Below are 16617 nucleotides of genomic sequence, written 5' to 3' on the forward strand. Positions count from 1 at the left end.
ACCACTATTTCTCCTGACTTCCCTACACATGGGAAAGCCACTGTTGGGAAACAAATTGTGAATTTTGTTTTAGGCCACCAGATACTTCTCTCCCCTGACATCACCTGAATGCAGTAACCAGACAAGCCCTAAACTCCTCTGTTTATGCAGGCATCTATAACATCAATTCACTAATGTATCTGTTCTCAGTTCTCCCTTCCTAAACCTTCCTCAGAATCGGGTCCTTGTTTTCATCTGTTCCCACACCCTCCATGCACGAATTAGTACTTTGTATCTGGACAAATACAGATATGGCTGGTGACTGTTTCATGCAGTTTTACACGAATACCTCATGTATTATGGCTGCACCGTACAATACAAGCACTTTTGTGTCACTCTTACTTCCTCATAGATTGCAAGCTGTTGTGAGCAGGGCCTTCACTCCTCTTGTTTGAATTGGGGAGTTGTTACTCTTTAACGTCTAATGATTTGTATCTGTATATTATAAAATGATACGGAATTTGTTAGTGCTACTTAAATATTATCTATCGTGAAAATCGCTATGGGCCCTATACACATTAAATGGATGGTCGATCCTGTGGGTATTGGTTAATATGGATAGCTTATAAAGGGGTGTTCCAAAACTAATACTGATTTTCATCCTAAATGTCTCTTAATAATTTGTCTAATATGGTTTAAAAGTCCCTAATCTTCCAGCTTTAATCAAATCAAACTGCTTTTATTTATTTTTTGTTTTGATGACGCTTTATTTGAGATCCCCCAGTGCGTGTTGGGATACTCAAAAGGGATGTCATCAGGTGGCAGAGGCGGCTCTCACTTCCATAGCCTCTGTCTCCATCCTGAAACGAAGCTTCGTCAGTTACATTAATTTCAGGGGCTGGCCTAGCCCCTGCTGTACTTAGCATGCGTCAGTTGTCAATTCTGCCGTATCCTCAATGCGAGTTCCTTTCTTTCTGTGCATTGACTGTCCGCTCCCTCGCCAGCTCTAATTAGAAGTGATGAACCTGCAACAGAGCGCACTGTCAGTGCGCATTGTAAGGAGAGAACACTGCAAGCAGGAACCAGCCCTGTACCTGAAAGTGACATCTAGTTCAGGGGCGACGCTGGTCTCTGCTCGCTCAGTGTCCTTACAATGTGCACTGACGGTGCACTCTGTTGCTGGCTTGTCTCTTTTTTTTAATTAGAACCAGCGAAAAGTGCACAGTCACTGACTTGACAACTGGTTCATGTTTAGTGCAGCAGGGACTAGCTCAGCCCCTGAAATGGACATCACTGATGACTTTTTCAGGGTGGGAACAGGGCTGTGGCAGTGACCGCAGCTTTTGCCCCCTGTTGACTTCCCGACTGAGTATCCCTGCACGCACTTGGAATTCTCAAATGAAGAGTGTTTAAATTGGAAATAGGTTAAAAAAAATAAATGAATAAAGCTGTTAGTGAAGGGTAGGGACTTTTTAAACTATATTAGAAAACTATTCTATTAAAATAGACACTAGGATGGAAATTAATATTCGGTTCGGACCACCCGTTTAATCTAATGTGCATTGGGATGATGTATCATGGGATTGATGTTGAAGACCTTATGGGGAAGAAATGTGCTGCAAGTTGCAGTACACAGGATGCTGATGGGTAGGTGACTTTTCTACATAACTTCCCATCATTCAGTAGTTATTACAGAAGCACAAGTGGATGCATACACTATAAATTACATTGCTGGTAGTGTATAGTTTTTATCACTGCTCTGTAAATAAGGCAGTATCTGTAATAAACTACATTTACAAAAATCAGTTTGGGTAATGAAGAATTGCTTGTCATTTAATTGGTTAATATTTTTTTTTTTATGGTTTATTTTATGGTTGTATTAGAACATAGAGAGGGATGTATTACATCTGTACATGAAGCGAGAGCATTTTCCACATTTCTGTGACAGTATTGGGATGCTTTGGTCGCCTGTGTACGTGTCTAAACTCATGTTGCTGTTTCTGTGCAGGGAATGTGACTCCGGCGCACTATGACGAGCAGCAAAACTTCTTTGCCCAGATTAAAGGATACAAACGTTGTATCCTCTTTCCACCTGAACAGTTTGAATGCCTCTATCCATACCCTGTTCACCATCCCTGTGACAGACAGAGCCAGGTGAGAATCGTTTCGGCCATCCTGCCAGCATACCGTTCTCCCCTGATTGCAGCTGCCTGATGTCCATGTGAACATATCATATGTTCTGGTAACCATCAGCAGATATTTTCAAGGTGGTGATTAAAAACATTCGTGTAATATCTATCCTATGGTGTTTATATTTTTATTTGGTATTTTGCACTAACTATCCTCCTGATCTTCAGATGAGAAAGGGGGGCTAAATAGCTCTGATGGATTTTTCGTGTCTCTCAAGTATTTCTTAAATCAGCTAATTTTTTTTTTTTATTGAAAAACCACTTAATTACATTTTCCATTTTTCCAAAACGTAACCTTGCAATAATACTTAATGCTCTATCCATATAGCAATTTGAAAGTAGCATATTTCTGATGTGAACCTATCGTCAAACTAAACATCAATATTTTCTGTTTTTGGGCAAAGAAAAATGTTCACTTCCCTCCCCCCTATTGGTATATGTTTTTTTATTAAAAAGCCAAATGCAACTTCTATCAATATTCGTTTAGATGCATCTTTAAAATGCTGAAAACATCCGCATCTCCCATTCTCTTACTAGAGGGCGAACCTGGAGTATCCAACCATTTTTCCCATTTTTTTTTTCAAATTTGTGGAATGCATTTCTTTTTTGCTAAACTGCTTTTTCAAGTTTTACATAATTTATTTTAATTCTGCAGTAGTAGAGGGACTGGAATCTATCAGTGTAAGGCAAGTAATTTGCGAGCTCGGCATAAAATACGAACCATACCGATCACCAGGGCTGTGGAGTCGGTAAGCCAAACCTCCGACTCCTCAATTTCCACGACTCCGACTCCCTGATACATGGCTCTTGTTTAAGTGATAAATTTACTGTAGCACAGATTCATCTCCGCTAACAGTCTACACCCTTAGATCAGGAATAGGACAGACGTTTATAGGACATTTCATAACTTTCCCAGATTCTTATGAAAAAATATTACCCACAAACTGCATTGAACTACTGTACCCAATTTATTATATATTTTAGGAGTTGGTCCATTTTATACCAACTCCGACTCCACCAAAATGGACTCCCGACTCCACAGCCCTGCCTATCACGATCGGGACTCTAGTACCATCTCCTCTAGTATAAGCAATATGCACACTCTTGGATCTAACAAAAGTTTTATAGAATAGACCCCTTCTATCAGAGAAGCCACCACTTTCCAAAATACTCCAATTCTTTTGCATTCCCATAGCATATGAATTAAATGGGCTTCATCCTTACCACACCTAGGACACGGTGAATTGGGCCTAATTCCTATTTTGTGGAGTAAATTAGGGGTTCTGTATACCCTGGTCTCCCAAGTGTTTCTTACTGAGCACGGGCGCTCACACTTTCCTTTTGGATGCTTATCTGGATTGTCCCAAATTATGAAGTTATTCCATATCGATTGGATAGGGGGATAACTTTCTAGGGGCCCATCTGAAGAGATTTTCACCAATCCTAAGAATATAACTCTGAGGAGCCCCGTCTGAATAGAGCAGGAGTTGAGCCTGTGCATCTCCACTGCATTCATTCTCTATGGTAGTGCTTGTGAATGCTGAGTACAACACTTGGCTTACTCTGGCATTCCTTTAGAACGGACTTCTAGGGTCATGCAGGCTTAGGTCCAAGCACGGGTGCTGACTTTAAAATCTTGTCCATAAAATTTGGTGCGCATGTAAGAAATGGCATAATATTCAAAGTACACCCCTATCTGGAATAACTCCTGTTTGAAGATATTGCAACATTTAGAAGTTTTTGGGGAATGGAAAAGGAGAGGATTGAGATACTTGCATAAATTTTATATAAAGGGGGTTATTTTTGAGCATTTAAAACAGACTTTTAATTTTGTGTAACTCCTGACTTCAAGTATCTACAATTGCGGCACGCAATCAGAGCTCAGAAGTTTATCTCCGATCTGTGCACCTCCTTGACACTGGTAAATGCAAAAAAATAGTAAAGGACTGATATTCTTCATGTAGAACTCCTTATTACTAAAAGTCATGGGAGACAGACCCTATGGCTGTTATTTAAACCCAGGTGGGGGAGGACTATGGGACAAATTACTTTCCCTGGATATTTTAAAATATCATCCCATTCCTCTGAAGTATGGATAAATACAGCCCAAAGAAGATCCCAAATATTACTCGTACACCGAGTATATAGAACTCAAAGTGCTGTAGAGGATGGGCCTCGGGCCAGGTGATTGGGGGGGCATGGTTTGCCAGAGGACTGAAGCAGCCACACTTTAGAAGAGCTCCACTACAAACCTCTGAAAAATGCTATTTTAAACCTTTTTAAGTGGATATATCTGCCTTTATGGACTTATAAGATCGTCTGGACCATTCCTAAACAATTTCCCAAAAGAAAAATCCAAGCTACAAGGAGTTCCCAGGCTGCTACTGCTCAAAGCAACAAGCGGCCGGTAGCCGCAAACAAGACTGCTGCTAAACCTAGGACTGAGAGGTCAATCAAGCAAAGGCACGGTCTCCACTCTTCACAGAATCTCCTCTCTCCTTCTTCAAATGCCGACTCTGAAGAGAACTAAGAAGGTGCAAGTGACACCACAAAGATCCGGTGAGTACATTCCTGCATTGAACTCTCCAGGGGGATTTTATTGAATAGCCAAATAACGGAGGAGGCAGCCTCTGTTAATTCTTGCTCAGATGCGGCTCTCAGATGACTGTACAGTAATACTGATGGGCTCCATCTTAAAGATCCACCATAAAGGAATGACTCCCAAAAAGGCATATGTAAAGTCATCAGCGGTAACAAGGGATCCGAAGCGAATTAATGCATAGCAGCTTTAAAGGGAGAGCACCGTTCACAGCCGCGCTGTAAACCTCCGTTCATCTTCTAATGCTCACACTGCGGCTCACTATCGATCAGCCAGATCAAACTCTTCCGATTCAATAGAGGAGAAGCTGAATGATGTGGATTGGCAAGTCACTGTCAGAAAAACATTTAATCATTTCCCGACATTGAAATCTGCGCTCTGCTTAAACAAGGAAGTGCGGAACGATCGCAGATAATTCTTATAGGAATAGATCAGAAGACCAGGGTAAGATTAGGTCTGTACACCCCTTTACAAAAAAGATATCCTCTTCATCTCTATCTTCATATGGGGAGTTCTTTTCAGAAAATACTTACTGTAACTTACCTGTGGACGATGACTCTGCAAATCTAGAAGAAGCTAGTACAACAGAGCTGCATAACTATGTAAATCATCTCGTATACCAGAGCAAGTCTTCTGACGACCACCCATCTGGTAAGACTGTCATTCCTAAAAATGTCCATATATCAGCGGTCTCTCGACATGTTAATATTTCTGATCCATTAACATATGAGTCACAGATGCACCTGTGACTAAGGAGTTTCTGACGGAGATCTTCAATGCATTTTTACTATTTATTAACTGCACTCCTCGTATAACCCAGGATATAAAACCAAGGAAAATGGCTTCTGATACAGAAAAGGACTTTGTAGATGATTCTTTGACTCTGAAGACATAAGTTATTAATAATCTTCTAATATGTCACTCTATGAGGTGTATATTAAAAACCAGTGATGTGCATAAGTGCACGTTACTCGAGTTTGCCTTGGGTGCTCGAGTGACATGTTCACGTCCCTTCGGCCACATGTTTGGCGGCTGTTAAACATCCACGAAACATGCAGGGATTACATTTTAACTTAATATAATAATATTTTATATAGCATCATTGTTTCCATGGTGCTGTACATGAGAAGGGGTTACATACCAAATACAGATATCACAGTAAATGAATTAATAATGATAGACTGGTACAGAGGGAAGAGGACCTTGCCCTTGCAGGCTTACATTCTACAGGATGATGGGGAAGGAGACAGTAGGTTGGGGGGTTGCAGCAGCTCTGGTGGTGGTGATGCGTCAGCGTGGTCATGGCAGGCTATAAGCTTTCTTGAAGAGAGAGGTTTTCAGGTTCTGTCTGAAGGATCCGAATGTGGTGGCTAGTCAGATGTTGAGGCACACAATTCCAGAGGATGGGGGATATTCTGGACAAGTCTTGGAAGCGATTGGGTGGAAGGAACAAATAAGTGTGGAGGAGAGAAGGTCTTGAGAGGACCGAAGATTACGTGAGTGAAGATATCGGGAGATTAGTTTGGAGTTGTATGGAGGAGACAGGTTATGGATGGCTTTGTAGGGTCAGTGTTGGTAGTTTCGACTGGATACTCTGAGGAATTAGGAGCCAATAAAGGGATCTGCAAAGGGGGGTAGCAGAGGAGTAGTAAGGAGAGAGATGAACCAGTCAGGCAGCAGAGTTAAGAATGGACTAGAGAGGTGCGAGAGTGTTAACAGGTAGTCCGCAGAGGAGGATGTTGCAGTAGTTGAGGCGAGAGATGAGGGCATGCACAAGCATTTTAGTAGATTGAGGGTTCAGGAAAGGATGGATTCTGGAAATATTTTTAAGTTAAGGTGACAGGAGGTGGCCAGAGCTTGGATGTGCGGTTTGCAGTACAGGGCCGAGTCGAGGGTTACTCCGAGGCAGCAAATTTCTGGCACACGGGAAATCGTGATGTCATTTATTCTAGATAGATCAGGTGGGGAAGATACGCAAGATGAAGGAAAGATAATGAGTTCAGATTTGTCCACATTGAGCTTGAGGAAGTGAGAGGAGAATGAGAATATGGCTGATACACTCCAGGATTCTGGACAGCAGAGAGGTGACGTCTGGGCCAGAGAGGTAGATTTGAGTGTCTGCAGCGTACAGATGGTACTGGAAGCCATGGGACTTTGAGTTGTCCCAGGCCAAGGGTGTAGATGGAGAAGAGTGGATTTTGTTAGATGTTTTCCAGAGTTTACATCCTGTGTGACCGTACCCTTAAAGATTCCCTACGATAATGACCCTCATCACCAGATGCTACACTGTACATGCCGTATATAGGTGAATACGTGGAGATGACTGTCTGATTTGGAGTCTTTCTTGTATTGATATAGTACTATGGGATTTGCTTCATACTATTTCGCGTTTCGGTACCTGCACTCTTTACAGAGTCTTCAGCACTCAACCCTTTTAGTGAGGCAGAATCGTGAGATTGCCATTTCCTTCAAATGTCTGTGGCATGTATCCTCCTGTGATGCAGTGTCATTGTGGCAGGAATGAAGGGTATATACTGCAGCTGTCTAGAATAACTGTTCTGTGATGGGAGGCTACAATTGTCTGATGAGTTACCACTCATATCTGACTCCATAAAACCGAGCACAGAGCTATGTGCTGGTCTTGTAAAACTTTTTCTCTAAATACTTTATTCAGTGTTGGTAAGTCAAAGGTAACAACCTCAGGCTTGTATGATCTAGAATTACATGTACGGCTGAGAGGAATTTAATTTCCATAAAACTCCAATTATCACTTTCCTCCCACTCGTAAACTGGTAGAATAGTACAGCATTTCCCCAATGGGTGCCTTTTAATTTCTTCTGTTACCTATTCTGTTAAGGTCAGGAGATCTGTGGTGGGTGTGGACATGGCAAACCATATACGGCCCGTGAAATGTGGCCATCTAAACCCGCCTTTAAGGCGCCCATTAGTGATGAGCGAGCGTGCTCGTTTAATACTTTAAGCGAGGACACTCGAGTACTCGCTGAGTAGTTTCGGCGTGCACAGCATTTCAGTAACAGCCGCGGCGGCTGCATGGGTCACATATGTTAGAAAGCTGTGACACATGCAGGGATAGCTGCGCGCTCATCACTAGTGCCCATACGTTTCAGCCCTTTTGTTGGTCGACCGCTCTCACCCTACTCCCCTATACAGCCCTGAGGCCGCTGCTCCAAAAAGCCAGTCAGGCAGGATTTTAACTCTTATTAACCTGCTGATTAACCCTATATCTGTAGGTAAATTTATTTTTAGCCATGTCCAAAAATGCCAATCATGTTGTCCCACCAGTCACTGTCTGTAAAGTGCCTCTACCTCCTTTGTGCATTCATGTAACATTGCATTTGTCATGCCTTTTGTTACCGTTTGTGGGTGTTGTTGGGATGATGGGGTGTTATCCCTCGCATTTAACATGTACATTTATTTCATTTTCATGTATATTAGGTGGACTTTGAGAACCCTGATTTAGAGCGGTTTCCTAACTTCAGAAATGTGCATGGCTACGAGACAGTTGTGGGGCCTGGTGATGTTCTGTATATTCCAATGTATTGGTAAGCCATTATTACTTTCTATTATTTCTATTTTTAGTCTGCTGCATCGAAATAATAGTTGCTTTTCATAATTGTTTAGCCATGTTGTGTTGTTTTGATGCATGCAGAGCTGTTATTTAATGTTACTATCCTGCCTGGTCTGGGTCTCCAGCAGTATTTGACTCCCATCTAATGATGAGATGACTCTGCTCACATTGTCTCAGTATATACAACAAAGTTGAAAAGTGAGCTATAGAAAACAGTTCCAGTCTACTGTGATTGCTCCAGTGGCTATTATAAAACGAGAATATTTCAAAATTATTTTTGTATTATCACACCAAAAATGGAAAAAGGTGTAAATAATAATAATAATAATACAAAACCGAACACAAACCTGACATTTGCCTATGATTCCTTCTCTCTATTTGGGGGATTGGTGTTTCATCCGCCTGTGGTTTATCATTTACCATATTTTGGCCTTTCTTGCGTGGCTCAGGACTTGACCTTAGAGATTCAAGACAATGCCAAAATGTGAGTCTTTGCAAGGCTGATGTTTAGGGCCAGAAAAGGCATTAGATCTGGTTGTCAGAAAGCCATGTAAACCCAACAGAATAGAAATTAATGCTAATTAACTTGCTCATCGAGTAAAATAAAATCCAAAGCATTCATGTGTTGTGAATTGCTTTACTACTGTTGCAGGTGGCACCATATAGAGTCACTCATGGATGGAGGGACGACGATTACAGTCAATTTCTGGTACAAGGTATGTTTACTGTACTGATTATAACTGATGAGACACATTGGCAGGGTTTAATGAAGCCCGTTCACTCCATATACCAGGTCGGATGCATCGAGTGATGATATGTCATACATCCATGTGACCGCTGCAGCCAGCTGTCCCACTCCGTACATGCTAGCATTAACTCTGAGGCCAGTGATTGGCTGCAGCAGTTACATGGATATCTGTATGGTATAACGCTGATAATGTATTTTCATGCCGAACATTGATGAATGTCTATTTCATAAGACAATGTGGAATAGGTGGGACACCTGCAAATGCGCAGAAGAAAGACCCATCTGGCTTCTTGTCATTATATACCTCCTTAGTATACTAAATGGCATTAAAATCTTAATCACATGGCCTTTCCTTTTATGCTTTTAATGTTGGTTTTATTTCCATTTGAATGATCCTGCCTTTTTTAACCTATTTCACCATGATTGCAATTTAAATAGGGTGCACCCACTCCAAGAAGAATAGAATACCCACTCAAGGCTCACCAAAAGGTGGCAATAATGAGAAACATTGAGAAAATGCTGGGAGAAGCACTTGGGAGCCCAGAGGAGGTAATTGACTTACTATAGGGATTTTTCAGGCTTTTAGGGCCTTTCTTTTCATACACTATTGACCTGTAAAGGAATGATGTCCAGATGCACATGAGCCTATAAAATAAGTGACTATTTTCGTCCTTATGGTGGAACAATCAGTATTCGGTCAGAGTGGCATCAGTTTTTTACGTCACCATCGTAGTTTCGCAAAAATATTGCGACTTTGTTTTTATACCAGTTTCTCCCAGCTCTGCCAAAATTGGTGGGGTGGGGTCATGACAACACAGCAAGTCCTACGTCATAATTCTCTGTCGAATTCTTTCACAAATCTTACTTCAGTAATTGACTGGAGTAAGATTTGTTGCGAGGCTCACGCCACTAGTCACTCTCCTGATTAATTAAGAGTTGTGTACCTGAATAAAGAACGTTGGACTGCACCACACCATAATCAAGATCGGTATAAAGATCACCGGTCTTAATGAATTGGACCCATTTTTTTTTCACAATACAGTGAGGGGCCAGAAGCTGGACACGCTCTTTGTAAAGCAGGAGGGATGTAAATGGGTACATACAGTATACATAAAATGTACTTTACTTAGCACACTTTGCAAGTTTTGTAATATAACTAGTGATGCAATTACAGTATATTTAAACCGAAGCTGTCCTGTCTTAGTAGATGTTTTATACAGTGGGTACGGAAAGTATTCAGACCCCTTTAAATTTTTCACTCTTTCATTGCAGCCATTTGGTAAATTCTAAAAAGTTCATTTTTTTTCTCTTTAAAGTACACTCTGCACCCCATCTTGACTGAAAAAAAACAGAAATGTAGAAATTTTTGCAAATTCATTAAAAAAGAAAAACTGAAATTTCACATGGTCATAAGTATTCAGACCCTTTGCTCAGAAACTCATATTTAAGTCACATGCTGTCCATTTCCTTGTGACCCTTATTGAGATGGTTCTACTCCTTCATTGGAGTCCAGCTGTGTTTAATTAAACTGATAGGACTTGATTTGGAAAGGCACACACCTGTCTATATAAGACCTCACAGCTCACAGTGCATGTCAGGCCAAATGAGAATCATGAGCTCAAAGGAACTGCCCAAGGAGCTCAGAGACAGAATTGTGGCAAGGCACAGATCTGGCAAAGGTTACAGAATAATTTCTGCATTACTCAAGGTTCCTAAGAGCACAGTGGCCTCCATAATCCTTAAATGGAAGAAGTTTGGGACCACCAGGAGTCTTCCTAGACCTGGTCTTCCAGCCAAACTGAGCAATGGTGGGAGACGAGCCTTGGTGAGAGAGGTAAAGAAGAACCCCAAGATCACTGTGGCTGAGCTCCAGAGATGCAGTAGGGAGATGGGAGAAAGTTCCACAAAGTCAACTATCACTGCAACCCTCCACCAATCGGGCCTTGGCCCGACGGAAGCCTCTCCTCATATGAGAGCCCACATAGTTTGCTCAAAAACACATGAAGGACTTCCAGGCTATGAGAAATAAGATTCTCTGGTCTGATGAGATGAAGATAGAACATTTTGTTGATAATTCTAAGTGGTATGTGTGGAGAAAACCAGGCACTGCTCATCACCTGCCCAATACAATCCTAACAGTGAAACATGATGGTGGCAGCATCATGCTATAGGGGTGTTTTTCAGCTGCAGGGACAGGACGACTGGTTACAATTGAAGGAAACATGAATGCGGCCAAGTAGAGCTATCCTGGATGAAAACCTCTTCCTGAGTGCTCTGGACCTCAGACTTGGCCGAAGGTTCACCTTCCAACAAGACAATGACCCTAAGCACACAGCTAAAATAACAAAGGAGTAGCTTCAGAACCAATCTGTGACCATTCTTGACTGGCCCAGCCCTGACCTAAGCCCAATTGAGCATCTCTGGAGGGACCTGAAAATGGCTGTCCACCCATGTTCACAATCCAGCCAGATGGAACTGGAGAGGATCTGCAAGGAAGAATGGCAGAAGATCCCCAAAATCCAGGTGTGAAAAACTTGTTGCATCATTCCCAAGGAGATTCATGGCTGTACTAGCTCAAAAGGGTGCTTCTACTCAATACTGAGCAAAGGGTCTGAATACTTAGGACCATGTGATATTTCAGTCTTTTTTTTTTAATAAATTTGCAAAATTTCTACATTTCTGTTATTTTTTTCAGTTAAGATGGGGTGCAGAGTGTACTGAACTTTTTAGAATTTACCAAATGGCTGCAATGAAACAAAGGGTCAAAAATTTAAAGGGGTCTGAATACTTTCCGTACCCACTGTATCCCACATAATACACCAATTCTGGATTATGCCTTTCTGCTGTTATTCCCCATAAAAAAAATAATAAAGCAAACTAGCTAGGGGTTACAAGTTGAGGTCCCTGCACTATGCTGTCCAATCAGTGTTGACTGAGTAGAGGCATAACGCTTTGACAAGAGAGGCAACACCCGTTTGATAATTTATTTAGTACTTTTTCAGGATGAGTAACAGACGAGCCCAATGCAGAGTTCTTACTGATCACTTCTGTTACGCATTTCTTCATGTTTTCTTTTTTTACTCTCTTTAGGTTGGTCCTTTGTTGAACACGATGCTAAAGGGTCGCTATGACTAACCCTGGCTCACTGAGCAGTGACTGTGTATGAGACTGCTGCCACTTTTTGATTCACTTCTGAGACGACTGACAAGAAATACTGCAGATTGGAAGCACTTAATTGGCCAATTGTTCTCCTGTACATTGGTTTACACCACTCACTACTGTTTTTTATAATTTTTTTGTTTTGGAAAGAGGAAGAGAAAATCAACGAAACAATGCAACCCTTACCGTTCTTTGCACTCTGTACAGACAGTGGATATCGGGGCTGCGGCCCGTCGCCCACCCGGTCTGCAGGCAAAAAGTGTTTACGCCATCCATTCACTGCGTCACGTACAGTATCCAAAGATGATGAGCTTTTGATTTTTAACCAAGGCATTCTCTGTGGACTTTGTCGGTGTCCTGCCCAATTTAAATCATGAACAATTCACTTGTTTTTACAGTGAAATTCACCAAAAGTAAACGGTTGTTAAGAAGGCAAGTCAGGCAATTGTTTTTCTCTGCAGTACAACTTGATACTTTCATCTTTGGCAAGCACACCCATAAAGGATCATGGCAGCGGCTGCTCTACCGATTCCTGGGACCTTTTATTTTGAGTCTGTACTAGAATTGGTTTTGGAATTCAAAAGTTCTTGTTTATCTGCTTGTAAATCCGGCTAACAATCCTTGTTTATACCTCTCATTGCTGCTCTTAGGGGAGTTATCTGAATGAGTTTGGAAAAACAAATTGAGGACCTTCCCTGTGCCTGTAGCAGCAAATGAGACACATGGCTTTTAAATATGTCCAAAGTCACACCTTCGAGGGCAGAGGTTTTTCATGCACAGCAATATAATCATCTAGTGGAATGGCTTTGTGCACCAGAAGGTTGAGCGATGATAGTCCAGCTCCACATTTACTATTGTGATAGTCCACTTCTACAAATGGTAGTTGTAAAGTGCCTCTGCGATGTCACTAGTGATGAGTGGGCAGCATATTTTTTTCCAAAACTATTGGGTAGTCCACAGAATCTGCTTTTTTTTTTCCCTAGGTATCAATTGCTCACTAAGAAACTCACGGTCTCATTTTAGATAACTTTGTTTAATTTGCCAGTAATGGATAGAAAAAGTAATTGAATCCTGCCACCTTGCCTTGCCTCTTCTGCATCCTCAGTTGAGGACCAATTCAGCCATATGTTGAAGACCTGGTAGATTGGATGATAGTAAAGTGCTGTCTGACAAATCCATGAAGTTGTTAGGCAGTGTTTCCCTAAAAACGTGACTGTTTAATGGGGTAAAACCGCCTGGCAGCAGCCATATGCCAATGCAGCCTCGGAGTAATCAATTTATTTTTTAAAAGTTGGGTATAGCTGATAAATCACTGGGTGACATTGAAGATGATAGTATGGGGGGTTGGGTATGGAAAATCAACTAGTAATCTCTCAACCACACCTTGTGCTCGTCTTCCTATACATTGCTGTTATGTACTCTGCAGATCACATGTTTTCATTCTATGGGTACAGTGAATATTGAATGGTATTATGTCATGTACTGTGAAATAACAGGGCTTTAGTTTGCTGTGCAAATTTATTTCCTTTTTTGTTGAATGTTGATGGAGTTTTGGCTACAACCCTGTTGGGATCGTGTGTGATTCGCTATTGTGTGAAAAGCCGCCACCGATGCAGAAATGAATTCCTCTATTTTATAGCGATTGAACAATTATGTTGTGAATGAGTTGCTTAATGAATCATGAGTTCATCACTATGTATATTTTTTTTAATTGAAGTTTTCCTGCCACGTAAAGATACCGGGGTGATATTGGAACCTAAATTAATGATCTAGTTGACAATGCTAAAGTCAAAAATGACATTAATAAGTAAAGCTTCATTATCCTCTCCAGAACTATTAACGTCAGAACTGCTATCATAGCAAATCATACAGCCTAGCCACTGTATATGAAAGTAGTTTATAGTCCGTAGATCAAGTAGTCATTTGTGATAATGATATTAAATGGAAAGGAATCCAGTTAAAGTAAACTTCCACTCTAAACTTCTCAATCCTCTGCTCCCATCATGTGCCATGTCTATTGAGGGTCATAGAACCAAATTATGGGAGACTGTTAAAGGGGTGTTCTCATGTTATTACATTTCTTCAGCTAGACACCATGAAAATGAGGAAGTTTGCAATTGACTTGCTTTTTCTAGCTGCTGTCATTCTGCTGTGTGTGCTTTTCTCTTACATAATGTACAGATTGATTCCAAGGAGACTGACCACCAGAGCCAGGCCCAGTCTGCTCACGAGTTACATTGTTGGAGAGGTGTTAACTCCTAATATCTGTCAGTTCTCAGAACAATGAGAGTAACAGAAGAAACCTGACCAAAACTGTCACCCAAGGAGGAGTGCCTGCCCCAGAGGCCAAGAAGTAAGGAAACTGCAGAGCTGTGAGCTGCTCAAGAGGCAACTCTAGAATACCCCTTTAACTTAAGAATATTAGGTGATGGGTTTTAAAGGCGTTTTCTCTTGATGTACAAACCTTTTTGTTTGGGCTGTATTACAACTTTGGCCATGGCACAGGTCACACTGTCAAGGATGAATCTGTCACTGCTACATTACAGGAATAATGCATGTGACTGGGGACGCCCTGCAATACACCGCAACAAGCAAGTCTGAGTTGGGATCAGTTTTCATTTTTGCAACTTTCTTTTAGCGGTGCCTTGCGGTTCACCATGTGACTCCATTCACTTACTTTATGCTCCGATATAGCTGACTGCTGTCTTATAAAACACACGGGCGGTAAGCCAAACGAACGCTCCTGTGACTGAGACAGCCGAAATAGCTGCTGGCCAAACCATCATTTGGCTGACAGCCATCTAATGTGTAAGTCAGGCTTTGTAGTGGAGTCTTTAACTGGAAACCATCACTGTCCACATCTCTAAGGATGTATAGTAATTTTGATGGGGCAACCCTTTAAAATGCTTTTAATTTGATTTTAGGTGTGTGCCATTAGTAGAGGAATTTTTCTCTTGAGACTTGACAGCCTATTCATATTACTCAAAATGTGTGACTTCAGCTCAATTGGTGCCAAGACAATGGAATTGAGCGCTGTTACAGAGCAGTATTGCAACTTTCTATTGTCTTCTAAGGTCCGAATACACGAGTCTCATCACCTAGTTGCACTAGGGTGCATCATGGCTCCAGGCATAAAGGAAGAGGTAATAGTTCAATTAGAAATACTCTGATTGCTGCCAGGAATCCCATGAAGCAGCTAATCATGTATTAGTTTTTCCCAATACTTATGGTTTATGGCCCTGACATTATTTTTCAGATATCATGTAATATAAGTACAAGCTACAATACATGTTATGATGTACAGTTTACAATGGCTCTAAAATACTGCCCTGATCATGGCCGTTCTGTCGTGTGACGTTGGGCTCCCAATCACATTGGCTTAATGTCCACACTTATTTAATGTATGTTTTGTAGATCAATTTTCAGGCTCAATGTCGGCATCTTTTTAATGTATTTTTGATTCTTAAGTAATTAGAACGATCACCCTGACTCTTTGTAACTGGAGGGAAACATTTTGTTGCCTTTTATATCTACATGTGTTTGGATTGCATTTCTACCTCCTATAATAATAAAATGTTTGCTATGTAAGTTTTCGTTATTTTCAATGCACTTTTTTTTTTTTTTTTTTCATTAAAAAAAAGAAAGCTAAACAGTTGAAACATTTCAAAGATGAAAGCAAATATGTCTGTTCTTCAAGGGGGTTTCCCTTTCCAATTTTTTTTTTTTTTTTTTTACGTTTTCATTGTATTTGATTAATAACTGTTGGTACTCGCCCTGATTGTTTACAGGCTGCAGCGATGTCATACCAGCAGTGCTGCAGACAATCACTGAGCTCAGCGGTACATGACATGAGCCTTGGAGCCCAGTGATTGGTTACAGCACTGGACTCTCGAAGGATGAGTAACAACTGATTTTACTAGTTCTAACACGGCCACCACAATTTTTATTTTTTAATTTGAAAGAGAATACCCCTGACTTGACAGACTCGTGCTGCCAGGCACACGGAGCATGAATCCGACACTGTTATTGCAGCCAGGTATGTCTCACTCTGGAACACTGCAGTGTTCCTTGTACCTGCCACAGACTAGCCATATCCATTGCATTGCCCCATGAATGCTTTTTAAGTTTTTTTGTTTTTTTTTCGTTTCAGGGTAAGATCTACATGACTGCTATAATGTAGCCATTGTCTGATTCATGCTGCCCGTAGTTCAGGCAGCATGACTCAAGTGTCAGGGTCCCTTTAAGTGGTTACAAAAAATGAGATCTCCCTAAAGGTGAGAAGAATGGGAATCGGCTGACATCTACCTCCCCAGATACTCCTCTTGCAGCGACTTATCTTTGCCCCAAACAGACG

At 41.2% G+C, this 16617-nt stretch overlaps 1 protein-coding gene across 1 annotated transcript in view; it reads left to right on the forward strand.

Annotated features, from left to right (window-relative positions):
* The window catches only part of HIF1AN (hypoxia inducible factor 1 subunit alpha inhibitor), a 53149-nt gene extending 37298 nt beyond the window's left edge, over nt 1-15851 (forward strand). The window contains exons 4-8 of the mRNA XM_073685752.1: nt 1988-2133; nt 8224-8330; nt 9009-9072; nt 9543-9653; nt 12195-15851. Of these exons, the coding sequence (XP_073541853.1) occupies nt 1988-2133; nt 8224-8330; nt 9009-9072; nt 9543-9653; nt 12195-12239 (473 nt within the window). The 3' untranslated portion in view covers nt 12240-15851. The remainder of the gene's footprint in view (nt 1-1987; nt 2134-8223; nt 8331-9008; nt 9073-9542; nt 9654-12194) is intronic.
* Nucleotides 15852-16617: the final 766 nt, after the last annotated feature.

This window comes from Phyllobates terribilis, unplaced genomic scaffold (assembly GCF_046119375.1).
Source record: "Phyllobates terribilis strain yellow unplaced genomic scaffold, ASM4611937v1 Scaffold_5__5_contigs__length_657084704, whole genome shotgun sequence".
Taxonomy (NCBI): Eukaryota; Metazoa; Chordata; class Amphibia; order Anura; family Dendrobatidae; genus Phyllobates; species Phyllobates terribilis.